The following is a 15,176-nucleotide window of genomic DNA, read 5'->3' on the forward strand; positions in this document are numbered from 1 at the left end:
TATAATATTTATAATTGTAAATATAATTGTTAACAATTATCGCACGTGCAGCGCCCGAATCATGATTTCTGATATGAAATCATATTAAATGCGTAAAATGATATATACATTTATTGTTTAATTTAATTAGCCATATCTCTAATAATTGTTTATAAGACGACGTTGTTTAGTTTTCTGGGTATATACTATATAGTATTTAATTTATAATAAAATTTACTTAAAAAGATAAGGAAATACTTTAAACTGTACTTTTATAATGCAGGCACTATATTACAATTAAAATAAATTTAAAAATAATGTTTTTTCAAAATTTAATAACAATAAAATTGATAGACCTCAACCTAACCGACAGATTCCTATTTTATAGTTCACCCGCAACCCACCAGATAGCCCTGCTAGTACCATTGCGACGAGAATATCAATATTTTAAAACAAATCAGCAACTATCATTTTTATTATTTTGTCAATGAAACTCAAACAAAGAAAAATTTCTGCTGTTATAGCTCTAGTGAAAAAAACTCAGTAATACAATTTACCCAAAAGAATTGAATACATTTTAAATATTTTTCAGCAAGAAAGTAAACAACATTCTTCACTTTCATCGCTGGAACCGGAAATGATCAACGTTCGGAGGAGATCTAACTTTTTTGAAAACACGACACATCTTATTGATTTTCCCCCCTTAGATTTTCCCCTATTAATGATACAAAGTCATCACAATCGCAAAGAAAGCAAAAATCAAATGAAAAATAATTTCTCCCTAACCCTTTCATTTAAACTTATGTCGCGTAATAAACTGAAAAGGCAAGCGAGTGTTCAAGAAATGCAAGCGCCATGTTGATTCGTTCAAACACCCGTGGCGGCATAACATTTATACGTGTCGAATGTAAACATCATAAAAAGGGCCAAATAAAGGAAAATAACCTATGCAATAATGTAGGAAAATTTTAAAAACTATTTCCAGCTCCTTTCAGAAGCAAAGGCATGCACTACTTTATCGAGATATTCTTATGCATATGAGGCTATCTAGATATAGTACAATAAATGCCAAAAGTAACATTCATTCACATTCCAAGATTCCCAAATATGAGGCCCCAAATCGTAAAATTGTGCATGGGGCGTCCTCAGAAAGATGTAGCGGAAAAAAAACTGATACGATTTTTTGTGCATTGTATCACTCGAAAATCAACCCTTCCAAAGTTATCTTTTTTCCCGAAACATTGTTTTCATGAGTCTCAGATTCACTTTTTACGCGGACTGTACCACTGACGCGCCGTAGAAACCAACTGATCGCTACGCCAAGGCAAAATAAAACCTTTTTCTCAATGAAATTTCCCTCAATAAGATAGTGACCTAAAATTCCAAAAACGAAATATAATCCCAACATTTTTTTTCAATCTTCAGCTTCTTTCAGAATCACCAAACTGGGAAACCGGCCTCAAAATTTATTTTGGAAGCAGATTAATTACGAAATTGTAAATTTCTAATAACAAGATTTTTTTGCTAACATCCCTACAAAGAAAGATGATGAAAAGACAAATCTAACAAAGGAATGAAATGACAAAATGTCATATTTTTAGATTGTTTTCTCGAGTTGCATCAACAGATAACTAATTAATTTTTCAACAATCGCGAAAAGCGCGAAATCGGTCATGAGGCTGAACGTGTGTGAGGCAGTATTGGTTTAAAGTACACTCGATACCAATAAAACTCTATTGATAATCAGAGCAACTGTCATCTCGAGACAATAAGTCACATAATTATGCGTGGGGCGTCATGAGAAATTTGTAGAGAAAAAAAAGTTAGCTCGATTCGGTGTATACAACATCGCTTTTCGAGCAACAGAAAAAATGATATGCCTTTTTGAAAGTTAATTTATCGAAAAACCTACGAACAATAATGGTTCCATACTGTACGCCGCCGGCATCCACGAGCGCCGCTTGGCGTACATTCACCCTCAAAATGTTCGCTGGAAGAAACCCAGGAAATTCCCAGGAGAAGCCTCGGATCGCAATATTACTCGTGGGGCGTCATGAGAAAATTGTAGATTATAAAAAACTGACACGATTCCGTGTATATCTTATTCGTTTATATGAAGCAGGTAAAAAGTTATACATTTTAGAAAAGATTTAAAACCATTGCGAGTTGAGGAACTACTGGGCGGGACTGTACCGACGGACGCTACGGGAGTCGGTTCTGCCTCGAGAATCGGCTCAGTTGGCATTAGAACGTACAACAAGAAACATCACCATGGCCGATCTTTCCAAGGACGATCTTCGTAAAGAAATCACCGGTAAGTTCAAAAATCCTTCGATATACGTTACTCCGTCCCTCAAAAATCGGTAAACTAGGTTTGTAATTCAACAATACATATTTTTTTCCACAATCCGCGAGTGAAAAATAGAAGAAAAACTGGCACTTTACTCTTGTGAATCGTACTCTAAAAAGCCCCTGTGTACTGAGTGGCGTGGACGCCGGCCATTGTACCAATATTCTGCTCGCGTATTCCACCTATAGAGCTCGAAATTTGTGCATTTAATATTCAAAGCAAATGCTGCACCGATCAGGGGATTTTTTTATAAATATTTTCCCATTCTGGAGCCTTGGCGTGTTTTTTCCTGCTTTTCGGCAAAAATGGACTTTCTCAGGGCGTCCTTGTCGCTCTTCATGACGCGTCTGGCAGTAGTGGCGCACAACAAACGCCTAGATTGTCTTTGAATTTCATCCCAACATTAATCGCCAAAGTAAATATTGTTAAAAATAAAACCTTTGGATTTTTTCATTTTATTTTAAGAATTTTGTTTTTTCTATTTTCACTGAGTGGAGGGGAACGTTTTTCAAGGAAGATTTCGGCTGCGAGTAGGAAGGGGTTATTTGCCGGTTTTATGACTTTTCCCACCGATATGGAGTGTGCCTTTGTTAGTGTGGCCATTAAACGATTGGATAGCGTCTTTGGAGTGTTTTATGATGATTGTCGGATGCCGGGAGACGTATTTTCAGAGATAATTCAAGTTGAATGTTAACATAGCGTTCCAAGCGGATTCCCGGCGGGTGGATATGGTTTTGAATAGAATGGAGGAGACGCATATCGTTGACGGGGCCAAGCGATGTTGAAAATGCAGGTTTGGAGATGGCGATGCGATGCGCACTTTGCCGCATCTCGATTTACTTTCAGACATTTTTGATTAAGAAGCGGGTCGATTGTTGACTATTGACTACAAACGCGGGCAGCCATCTGCGGCTCGATACCGCTTCCAAGTTCCCGCCGCGCTCACTCCGATTAGCCCCTAAGACCAGTTAAATGCGCACTGGAACGAATTTTCGCTCCTGCATCGAAATTAGGGATTCTGGAATCCTATTTCTTCCAGCATTTTTTTTTTTTTTTTAATTGCTACATATATATTTTTTTAATTATTAGATAATATTTGTGTAAATTTGAGAAAATAAATTTTCAACAACTGTATTTATAATTATAAAAATGCATTTTAAACGTTTCTGAGGTGATAATTTCAATTTTTAGAGTTACTGCAGTTAGAATCTAGTTACTTTCTGTGATTTTTAAATCAATAGTAGGTGTCGGGAAAAAAATTTATGCTATTAAAAAAAATTGATTTTTTCAGGCATGATTTTGGCTTGGGATGTTCATCAAAAAAGAGAAAAAGTTGTAATCAAGTTTTCAAAAACTGAAATTAAAAAAAAAAATCTATTGCAAAATTGAAAAGTAAAAAATTGTTTAAATTAAATGCTGTGTTTAGCTACGAATTTGTGGAAATGATAAAAATTTTCATTTTTTAAATGAACTTTTCACAGAATTAGCTTTTAAATTTGAAACTTTTAGAATTAAAATCATGCCTGGGAAAAGTTTTCTATTCTTTATATGTATAAGAATTAAAATGTTATAATCACGTATTGTGAGAGAAAAAGACAGGGGAAAACATTCCCTGAAACTATCCTGTTTTCCGTTTTGAAAGACAACCATCTCTTAATAAAATAAATTATTTTCCAGTTTTTTTAATTAAAAATAATCGTTTTTTTTTATTTGAAATGTCAGGACAATAATATTGTTTTTATTCCTAACATCATTGACTATTTTTTCAGAGATCATATTTTTTACACAAAAAGTAAATAATCTTGGAATATTTTTGTTTAAAAAATTTTGATTTTTAAGAAAGTTCACGGATTATTAAAATCAGGAAAAAATTATTTTTCTAGAACTCTGCCTTTTGGCACAACTACCCAATATATTTATTTATTAATTTACGATTTATTTGTACATCTAAATAATTAACGATCACACACCAAAAATTGTTTCTATGAAATCTATTTTAAACCCATTTCTAAAACGTTCGAACAGAATTAATTTATTGTCCATAAGATATAAATTCCAATTGTGGGTTAGGGGGTGGGTCAATCATTGCACCTGAAGGTTTTTTTTTTCGAAGTATCAATTGCTCGAAAAAATATCTATAAATTTTTTGTTTTGCAGTCACCAAGTACTTTCCTAATTAAATTTCGAAAAAAAACTCAGTTGACAAATTAGTGAATGTCTGAAAAAAATAAAACAATTACCTGTATTCTGGCTTCACGATTGCGTGAGAATCTCGAAGGTCTTGATCCTCCAAATGGCCACACTTAACAATTTCTTTATTCACACACACGAACCGAAATTTAATTATGATAACAGTAATGAAATTCAATAATGTCTCCGCGAATTTCCAAGAATGGATTTTTCGTTTTCTGTAGATCAACACATTTCCAAATTCTCATTAATCTTTCGGGAAATTAATCTATAATTCCCTAAAACTCGTACTTGAAAAACTCTCAGATCATAAAATCACGGCTTATTTCTCAAAAAGTAGCGAAATTCGACCGAGAAGTGTTCTGAATTTTAACGGCTTTTTCCCGCCCGAAAAGAAGTTTCGAGCTTTCAGGAGGACGCTAAGAAAATTTATGTCGGAAGATTTTTAGCCGCGAAAAAGTTGACAGTTTACACGGATTACTGTAAGTCGCTAAGTTTCAGTTGAAAAGCTGAAATGGTACGGAATTTGTATCGTACGAAAAAAAATTCGAAAGCTCACAAACAAGCCGGGCGGAAGAAAACTAACCTCTTAACCCGAATGAGGAAAATGACATTTCTTGATATCTCACTTTAATTTTTTTTCGCGTAATTTTTAATCGGCAACCGTTTAGACACCCGAATTCATGTGAATTTGCGGTCGCCAGGCGATATTTCTCCTTTTCTGGCTTCAAATATTTGAGCCCGACGCGCGACCGTTTGGATTTCAAGAAAGGAGAAACAACAATGCAAAACAATGGCGCTGTCAGTTCTGCCAACCGCTAATTGATTTGGAGAGTCGAATGCAAAATTTCCAATTTAAACTCCTGCAGTGCAGGGAGTCGACTTCAAATTTACAGAGTGTAAAGCTTAGATCTTTTTATTCTTAAATTGAGTCAGAGTTTGAGGCTGATAATTACGCTTTAAAATCACATTTTAATTATCATAATTTTGTTAACCTCAAAATGGGTTTTGGTACTGAAATTCAAATCGCGGGTGATTTAAATTAAACCTTTGAAATCACCTATTTGTTATTTATTATGATTTTATTTAGTAAATCAGTTGCACAATTCAAAAGATATACAAGAAGCATATTTTTTATTTGACAATACAATCTTAGAACCTTTTATTACGTTTTTTTAAAACTTCAAATTGTATTTGTCGCGTATTTTAAAGTTATGTACATTTTTTAAGCTTAAACTAAAAGCATGTTTATAGAATAACTACTTTTGCGTTTATGAATTAATTATTTGTGTGTTTGTTCTACAAGGAGCAACGATCAAACATTTTCTTTACATTTTTGGTTTGAAATTAGTTTTTATAATTGAAATTTAATTCGTATAATTCGAATTTTATGAGTGATATTTAAAAAAAATGCAAATTATTCAAAATTGATAGTAAGTTATAATGGTCCAGAATTTAAATTCTGTTTAAAAATTTGCGTGTATAGGGAATTAATTTCTAATTTTGTTTAAAAAAATTACAATCAAGGGTTTTTTGTTCGAACTTAGAATCTGCAAAATTTAAATTAATTTTTTTTTTCATTTATTTAGTCTTCAAAGTTTAAATTTTGTTCTTAAATTTAAAAATTTGTCTAGTATTTTAGAAGAGTGCAAGTTGTTCAATATTGAAAGTAACAGCTTAAAATAATTTTAAGATCATTTCTAAAGCAATTGTGTGAGTTTTATTTTTATTATTATTTAAAATTGTAACAATTTAGTTTTTAGTTTTTTTTTTAAATTCCAGCTGTTATCTTGTGATTGGAAAACTAACAAAATTTGCCTTCATGAAGCGATTTTATCCTAAAAATGACATTCTGTTTGTATTTTCTTTGTTTTAATTTTTTTTTTAAACACGTTTTTTAGTTTTAAAAACTAAAAGAAACCCCTCTTACGGCTCCTATTGTTGCTATATTTACCTATTCCGTCTTTTGCAGCTATTCTTAAGGATGCGGACCTCACAACTATGTCAGCCAAAAAAGTGAGGCAACAAATTGAAGAGAAACTGGACGTTGACCTTTCAGAAAGGTAAACACGATATTCTAACTTTTAAACTAATAATATTATAATTACTTAAGTTTAATACAAAAGAATTGACTGAATTTAACAAAAAAATTTGTTTCAAAATACGGTTTTAAGATAAAATTGCATGTTTTGTTAAAAATTTGTCTTTAGTGAAAACTCTTAATTGTTACGTCGAAAATGATTTATTAAAAATTCTAAACTATTTTATGAAAAATTTGTTTAATTGAAAATTCATCTTTTGGTAGAAAATTCGTTTATTTCTTTAAAAGTTTAAACGTGCTGTTTTTAAATTAACGTTTTTGTTTGATATTTATATTTTTGAGTGGAAAAATTGAATTAGTTTGTAGAAATTCCGTCTTTTCCGGTAAAACTTTCATCTTGGCTTTCAATGCAACCGATTTTCTTTGAAGATTCAACAGTTTTGTTAACAATAGCCTTGAATGTGTCGTTCAACCAGATAATAATTTTCCACGTGTATCTATTTTGAAATATATTTTCCATAATGTAGTCATGCTTTTGAAACGTATGGATGCGATACTTGCGCATTTGCTTTAAAATAATGCAGGTGTGAGTAATACTGTGTCCAAGATCAACGAGAGGGACTCTGTGTGGAACTGAAAATACATAAGTATTCACCTCGTTCCCCCTCCGACAAAAAAAAAACGATAAACTTAGTTGTTTTTTTTTTTCAATTTTGAAACTTTAAAATTTGACCTGAACTTCACCTTGAATTAAAATTCCATCTCGTTTCAGGTTTACATTTTTATATAAACCGATAGTATTTGAATTTCATACATCTGTTTTGAGACGGGAATATAAATTTCTCCCTTGAATAAAATTCAAAGTTTTTGAGAATTTTAATTTTTAAAAGTTTTGAAGTTAAAAACCAATTTCTCAAGATATCTGAGAAATAAAAAAAAAATTTAGTTGAAAAGTTTATTTTAATGGAACATTAAAAAAAAAGGATCAAGAAGTTTTCGAGGAAATTTTCCTATTTATGTATTTCTTAAATTCACCATCGTATAAAAAATTATTTAAAAATCTAGAGCTTTTGAGAAAATTAATACATAATTAAAAATTTGAAAATTGTTTGAAAAAATTAAAAACAAGGTGGATTTTGAAGATTTCGGATAGATTTTTAAAAATGTCGACATAATTCTAGAATATTTTGAGGCTATTTTTTAATTTTCAAATATTTATCAAAATTTTTAGAATAATTGAAAAGTTTTGTAATATTTTTAATTCGTATTTTCTGGTTGAATTAAAATAATTTGTTGAAAATTCATTTTTTTTTTTTTTTTTTTTTTTAATTTAAATATTTTATTGGAAATTAAACTATTTTTTACTCTTTTTTCCATTGAAACTGAACAAAAATCAAGAATAGTTTCTAAAATTATGCAAAATTTTTAAGAATTAAAAGAAGGTCGAATCACGTTTCAAATTTTGGAAATTAATTTCATAAACATTGCACTTCAGTTTTTTAAAATTCAAAATCATTTATAAAATATAATTTAAATTTTGGAAATGTTAAAAAAAAATACTGGGCTATATTTTGAACCGCTTTTTTATTTTGAAATATTTATAAAAATTTCAAGAAAAGTTCGTATTATTTTTAATTCCTCATTTTTGGTTATATTGAAACTGAAAAAAAAAATCTAAAGATTTCTGTCAAAATTTCTAAGTATTTTTTGTTTTTTAGTTTATTCTAATGGACAATTTCAACAACAAAAAAGAATCCAAGAGATTTTTCTAATTATCTAGAAATTAAAAAATTGGGATTAATGCTTAATACATTGAAAATGTTCAAAAATACTGGAATATTTTGAAGTTTTGAGAAGATTAACACGTAATTTCAAAAATTTGTAAATGTTTCAAACCATTAAAAACAATGTAACTTTTTGATTTTAAAGATTTCGGAAAGATATTTTAAAATGTCGAGAAAATTCTGGATTATTTTCAGGATTTTTTTTTTATTCTGAAATATTTATCAAAGTTTCAGGAATAATTTATTCTGCAAGGTTTCAAAAGAATACAAGATTTCTATAAAATAAGAATAAAAAGGATTTCCAAACATTTTAAATGTAGATTCGAAATTACTGCAAAAATCCAGTATAAAAATGTAATGTAATTTTATTATAATTAAACTGTGTCATAATACGAGATTAAAAATATTTGTTTGTAATTATTCTCAAATAATGAACAGATACTGCAAAAAAACAAAATTATTTACAAATTATAATATCTAAAATTGACTCTGCGCCAGTAATTAAACCAAGGCATCAAATTTATATTATATTTCCCAAATTACGTGTAAAAAAAAGTAAGCTTAATGAAATGTAAATTGTTGAACAGGAAAAAGGAAGTGGACGATCTCGTAATGGAGTGTCTGCAAGAGAAACAAGACGGAGGAAAGAAAAAGAAGAAGGCTGCCAGTGAAGAGTCTGAGGATGGCGAAGAGGAGGAGGAGGAAGAAGCTTCCGAAGAAGAGGAAGAGGAGGAGAAGAAACCCGCGAAACGAGGACCTCCCAAGAAAGCAGCAGCGCCAGCCAGCAAACGCAGCAAGAAGGCCTCATCCGACGACGAAGAAAGTGCGAGTGATGAAGACGCCAGCGACGAGGAGTACAGTCCCAAGAAGGGAAAACCAACTCCCAAAAAGGGTAAATATTTGTCTCCATTTTTCTCCCAGGATGCGGAAATTTCATTTTCGAAATTTTTTTTTGTTTTATTTTTTTATTTTTTAAATATTTTTGTTGCAGGAAAGGCGGCCAAGGGTAAGGGCAAGAAGAAGGGCAGCGATAGCGACAGTGACGAGGATTGGGGAAAGAATAAGAAATCGGGTGGTGGTGCGAAAAAGGGTGGCGCTAAGGGCAAGGGTGGTGGTGGATACACACGTCCCATCACGCTATCCCCAGAATTGGCTGCCATTGTCGGCGCCGAAGAAATGGCCAGACATGAGGTTGTCAAGAAAGTCTGGAGCATCATCAAGGAGAGAAATCTCTACGTGAGTATTCTGTTTTTAGTTAAAAATTGATCGGTTTTAATTCAAAAGTCGTTTTTTTTTTACTCAATTCTGTTGGTTTTTTATTAATATAAGTGTGTATCTTTTTTTGTTTAAATATCAAAGGATATATTATTTGTACCGAAATGAACATTCATCTCCTTAGTTGAAAAATGAGCCATTTTGTTGAACTTTCTTTGTCTGATAATTTAATTATTCCAGTTGCAACTTCAGCAATTTTCCCAAAATAGCAGTTGAAAATTCGTTTTTTCTTTGCATGGAAATTTAACTATTCCAGTTACAAGTTAAAACTTTTATTTTCAACTAGTTTAAAATTTGTTGTTTTTTGTTGTTGAAAACTAATTTTTACTGAAAATATAACTATTCAATGTTTAGTTGATATATCATGTTTTTCAGTTGAAAATTTAAAATATTTTGTTCGAAATTATTCTTTTTGCAGGAAATGTGATGATTCTAGTTAAAGATTAATATTTTAATTAAAAATTCATCTCCTTTATTGAAAAATGAGCTATTTTCTTGAAAAATTGTTTTCTTTTCTTTTAAAAAACTTTTTTTTTACCCTAAATATAACTCCTTAATTTTTAGTTGAAAACTTTTATTTTTTTGTTAGAAATCAATCTTTGGCTGAAAATTTAACTATTCCAGTTTAAACTTCAAACTATTCTTTTTTACTGAAAATATAACTATTCAATGTTTAGGTGATCAATTATATTTTTTAGTTGAAATTTTGAACCCTTTTGTTCAAAATTAATCTTTTTGCAGAAAATGTGATAATTCTAGTTGAAAATTCATCATTTTAGCTGAAAATTCGTCGCTTTAGTTAAAAATTAATTTTGTAACTAATTTTGTAGCTGAACATTTAACTGCATATTGAATTGTTTGACCATATACCCTTGTAATTTAAAATTCATTTATTTTCAATAAAACTTGTCTTCTTTGGTAAAAATTAATCTTCTATCCCATTTTTGGTTGAAGCTTGACCTTTTTTAGTTTAAAATTTAATTATTTAGTAGAAGATTCACAATTTTAGTTATATATTTATTAGTTTGGTTGAGATATCAAAATTTTAGTTGACACTATAACGTTTGGTTACAAAATAATAGATTTTTAACTCGCCTTTATTACTTCGGTGAATGTATTTTTTGAAAATAGTTTTTTTTTGTGTGGAAAATACAACTAATTTAGTTTAAAAATTTATCTTATCCTTTTTAAAATTCTAAATTTCTACGGTCTCAATTAAATTTATTCCCGAAATCTTTACATAAAAAATGCTATTTTAGACTTTTAAAAAATCAGAATCGTTTGTGATCAAAAATTTGGATAAATTAAATTGTTGGTTCATCAACTGAAAATATAAATTATAATGATTTTTCAATCTGAGTAAAAAAATTAATTGAAATTTAAGAAATGAAATTCTGAATAAATCAAAATGTAAATTCCTCTTTAACGTCCATAAGACTTGAAACAGGAAAATTTTTGGAAATGAAATTATAAAATTCATTATAATTTAGTGTATTTTTGGCCAAAACTATAATTTTTGGTTAGCACAGGAAATTATTCAAAATTCAAATTCTTAGAAATTAGGAATAACTGATCAAAATTTTTGTCTTTTTTAATTTCTGAGGATTTCATTGTAAGAATTATATAATTCCGACCTAAAACAGTGATAATTTTATATTAAAATATATACGTTTGTTTAGAAATTAGGTATAATTAAAGCAGCGGATTTTTCAAAAATAAAATTTGGGCCACTCTTAAATTTCTCCATTTAGGTAAAAAAAATTATTAAAAATGAAATTCATTTTGTTTGAACTATCTACACTTTTTTCGTTCAGAATTAATCCTTTTTTTTTTTAAGGAAAATGTACTTGCTTGGTTAAAAGTTAAAATTCGTTTTTTGTGTTTGATTTTTTTTATTAAGGTAACAATCTAAATAACTATTTCGATTGAATATTCCATCATTCTTTCTGATTTGAAAATCAACTGTTAAATTTAATTTTTTATCTCTTTAGTCGAAATTTACTATTCAAATTAATTACTATACAAATTTTTACTATTCAATTTTAAGTGGATAATTAATCTTTTTTTAGTTAGGAATTCGTCTTTTTGGTAGAAATTAATTTTCTTAAAATTTCACTTCAAAATTAATGTATTTACTGAAACATTTTTTTTAAACTGCAATTTTTGAAGACAAAAACTTTTTTGAAACAATGACATTATTTTTCTACTTTTTCAAAAAAAAAAAAAATACACGAAATACACTATTTTCAAATAAAGAAAGTACAATTTTCAACAAAATGTGAACTTTTATCCAAATAGTTGCATTTTCAACTAAGATAAATTTCTATCAAAAGAAGCGAATTTTTAACAAATTACATACATTTTCTACTAAATAATTTGAACAATTGATGTGATTTAAGTACAAATTTTACTTTATTCATTTTTCATGCTATTTTTTGTAAATAAATTTCATCATAATAACAATTTTAAATTCCGTGATTTCAGCAGCTTTGACTTTAAAACATTCAATTTAGTTGACTGAAAACTATTTTTGTTTATAATTTAAAATTTTCGAATAATTTAATTTTGGACGCAATAATTATTAACTTTGAATCTTTAATGATACAATTTTCATAGTTCTAATTTACAAATTTTTCTGTTTTTGACGATTTGAAATTTTCTTATTTTCGAAATTTTAATCCGAAATAATTATATTTAGAGATTCTTCAATTAAAAAGCAAAATATTAAAATTCTAATGCTTTCAATTTATATGGGATTATTTATTTCTGATAAAGAAATTGATAAGTTTACAATCGGTATTTTCAAAACTCAAATCGCCTCGAATTGAAAATTATTTTTATTTAAAAGTTACATTTTTTAATAATTCCACTTTGAACTGTTTCATTAGCTTTGAATTTGTCATGATAAAACTTAATACAAGATTTGCATTATTACTGTTGCGAAAATTAATTTAGCAACAACTATTCGCATTTAGTTAAAAAATTTTGATACTTTAAACCCAATCACTTAATTACAAGTTCCGTTAAGTTGTACCAGAAAAAAGGTCCTCCAGGTTCAAATTACAGAACCGAGCCCCTTCCAACTGATATTTTTTTGTGAGGTCATAATGGATTATTGATTTTTTCAATTTCCAAATATATTTTGTAATTAAGAATTGTAATTCTGCCACTCAACTGACTTTTTTTTAATTAAATTTTTTTCAGGACCCGAAGAATAAGCAGTTTGCCATCTGCGACGATGAGCTGATGAAGGTTATCGGCGTCAAGCGCTTCAGGACTTTCGGTATGATGAAATACCTCAAAAATCACTTTGTCGACTAAGTAGTTGAACTTCAGTCACCCACAAGTTGTACGTTGCTACGCTTTATTTTCCGCTCTGCAAGACCATCTGCACTATACCATCTCGCGGTTAAAATCCACTAACACATCTACTACACCTCTTGCAAGTTTCGACGAAAATCCGTTTTGCGCGATTGCGATTGCAATTGGGATTTTCCGATTGCAAAGAAAAAAAAAACAAGTCGCGCCGACAAAAGAAACGGACCTGCGTTGGCCAATAGTCAGTAGGTTTTGTGTTGTCATATTCCGACCGACTTTTTTTTTTTTTTTTTTTAATCATTCTGGTCTTTTTACAAACTTCAGCCAGTTGTTTCCTTTCTTTGAAATCATCCAAATCCGAAGCGTTTTCCGGATTTGGGAAATTTCCATCACCTTCTTTATTAAACGTTTATCGGTAACGTTGAACATTCTGTACAAATAAGTTTTTTGTTTCGAGTTTGAGACTGAATTCGACACACTTTTTAAGATCCGACTTTGAGCAAGGTTTTTTTTTTTTAAGAAAAAAAAACTTTGATTATTTTTATAAAAGTTTCCAGACAAAGGAGTACACTTAACGTATATATGAAAGACAAGTTTCGAGAAAAATGATAGGGAAAGCGGAAGCATGTTAAAACACATATACATACATACACACACGCATGAAGAAGGAAAAGAAACAATCCCGTATCTCTTTTGTATAATAGTTATACAGTGGCACACTGAAATTACGACTAAGCGAGGTTTAATTGTATTAACATGTAATTAATAATTATTGTCGTGAAGTAGGGTTTTTTTTTCGGTGTAAAAATTTACCTAATTAAGGCTTAGTGCTGGTGTAATTTTTTTTTTTTTTCGATAAAAGCGAGTCACGAGATGCGAATCGGTCCGCATTTCGAAGTGTGTTTTTGGGGATATAAATTTCACTATAGCTGGCCTAAATTACGATAATTGTCACTTGCATGAATCAAAAAGCAGTGACGAAATTCCAAGTGTGGCTCAGGTCCTTTAACCCTTTGTCAAGCTAGATTCTAATTTTAATATCGCTTCTATTTTATATTTGAAGCTTATTTCGAATATTTCGAATGAGTGTTGAGTCGGAAACGTGAGAAATCTTTCGATGAAGGGTTATAGGTTGAGAGAGATTAATGTTTCTACAGAAAAAAAAATAAATAAAAATGAGACAGAAAATTAATTGCCGGAAGCAATTGTGTTTCGTAAAAACACTTGGGCGAGTCATTGATGCAGTTATTTGCTTTGATTTTAATTGAATATAATTTTATATGTGAATTTTTTTCGACTAAGAATCCATATGACGGGAGAAATAGCCACTTTTTAGTAATAAACATGTCTATGTTTTCTATATGACAGAATAATGCATTATATAAATACAAACCTGGATAATTGTTCCACGAGTGTACTTGATTTTTTTTGTGTCTGATTAAAAAAAGTTGCTTTCATTTTTTTTAAGTGCGCTTATTCATGCCTTAAATTTCCCCACCTCTAGATTTTAATTTACAATATGGGCGTCATCTTTTTGGGTAGAAGCGTGAGGTTTTTGGTTGATGAGTATGCTCTTGGCCAGCAATTTTACTACTTGGTTAAAATTCTTCCTTTTTGAAAAATCATATTTTATTTGCTGGACTTCGTCTTTTTTGTTTTTAAAATTTTTTCATTCATATTGAGAATTTCACTTTTTTTTTGAAAATTGGTTGCTTTTAGGGTTTCCCCTTTACATAAAGTTGGAAAGTAAATATAAATAATAAAGTAATCAATTATTTTGAAATTATTGATCTGAACATTTTTTAGAAGAAGAAATCTTTGACAATAGGTTTTACAAATTTTAGTTTCGTATTTAAAAAAATTTAATCGTTTAGTTCCAGATTGCAAAATCGTTGCCAAAGAATGAAAAAAATTAGAAAAGTAAATATAGACTGGCTACTTCGAAGTAATTTTCCGTAAGGTGAACCCCTTTCCGAGCTCTTTTATAACTGATATTTTTAAGATTCTTCATTGGAACAGAGATCTATACTACAAAGGACATTTCAAAGGGATTAACCCCTTTTTCAAGCTTTTATTAAGTAAATGTTTTCAAGATTAAACTGAAAATCTGAAAAAATAAGTTTCAAACTTTTATTTACATTAAAAAAAAATGGAATCATTTAGGAAGTTTAAAAGTTACAGAATTTAAAATACAAAATCTTTGACAAGAAATACGATAACTAACTATGAACTGACTCAA

At 29.5% G+C, this 15,176-nt stretch overlaps 1 protein-coding gene across 1 annotated transcript; it reads left to right on the forward strand.

Annotated features, from left to right (window-relative positions):
- Positions 1 to 2,212: 2,212 nt before the first annotated feature.
- On the forward strand, positions 2,213 to 14,394 carry LOC117174126 (upstream activation factor subunit spp27). The gene is made up of 5 exons (XM_033362910.1): positions 2,213 to 2,293; positions 6,492 to 6,582; positions 8,932 to 9,236; positions 9,336 to 9,580; positions 12,824 to 14,394. Exons 1-5 carry the CDS (start codon positions 2,251 to 2,253, stop codon positions 12,938 to 12,940), a joined length of 801 nt encoding a protein of 266 aa, XP_033218801.1. The 5' UTR covers positions 2,213 to 2,250; the 3' UTR covers positions 12,941 to 14,394.
- Positions 14,395 to 15,176: the final 782 nt, after the last annotated feature.

The sequence above is a fragment of the Belonocnema kinseyi genome, chromosome 6 (assembly GCF_010883055.1).
Source record: "Belonocnema kinseyi isolate 2016_QV_RU_SX_M_011 chromosome 6, B_treatae_v1, whole genome shotgun sequence".
Lineage (NCBI taxonomy): Eukaryota > Metazoa > Arthropoda > Insecta > Hymenoptera > Cynipidae > Belonocnema > Belonocnema kinseyi.

Excerpts from the sequence above, each read along its gene's own strand:
- LOC117174126 (XM_033362910.1), top strand. The coding sequence starts at position 2,251 with ATGGCCGATCTTTCCAAGGACGATCTTCGTAAAGAAATCACCG. Across the intron at positions 2,294-6,491 it reads TCTTCGTAAAGAAATCACCG|CTATTCTTAAGGATGCGGAC; the intron begins GTAAGTTCAAAA and ends CGTCTTTTGCAG. Across the intron at positions 6,583-8,931 it reads GACGTTGACCTTTCAGAAAG|GAAAAAGGAAGTGGACGATC; the intron begins GTAAACACGATA and ends ATTGTTGAACAG.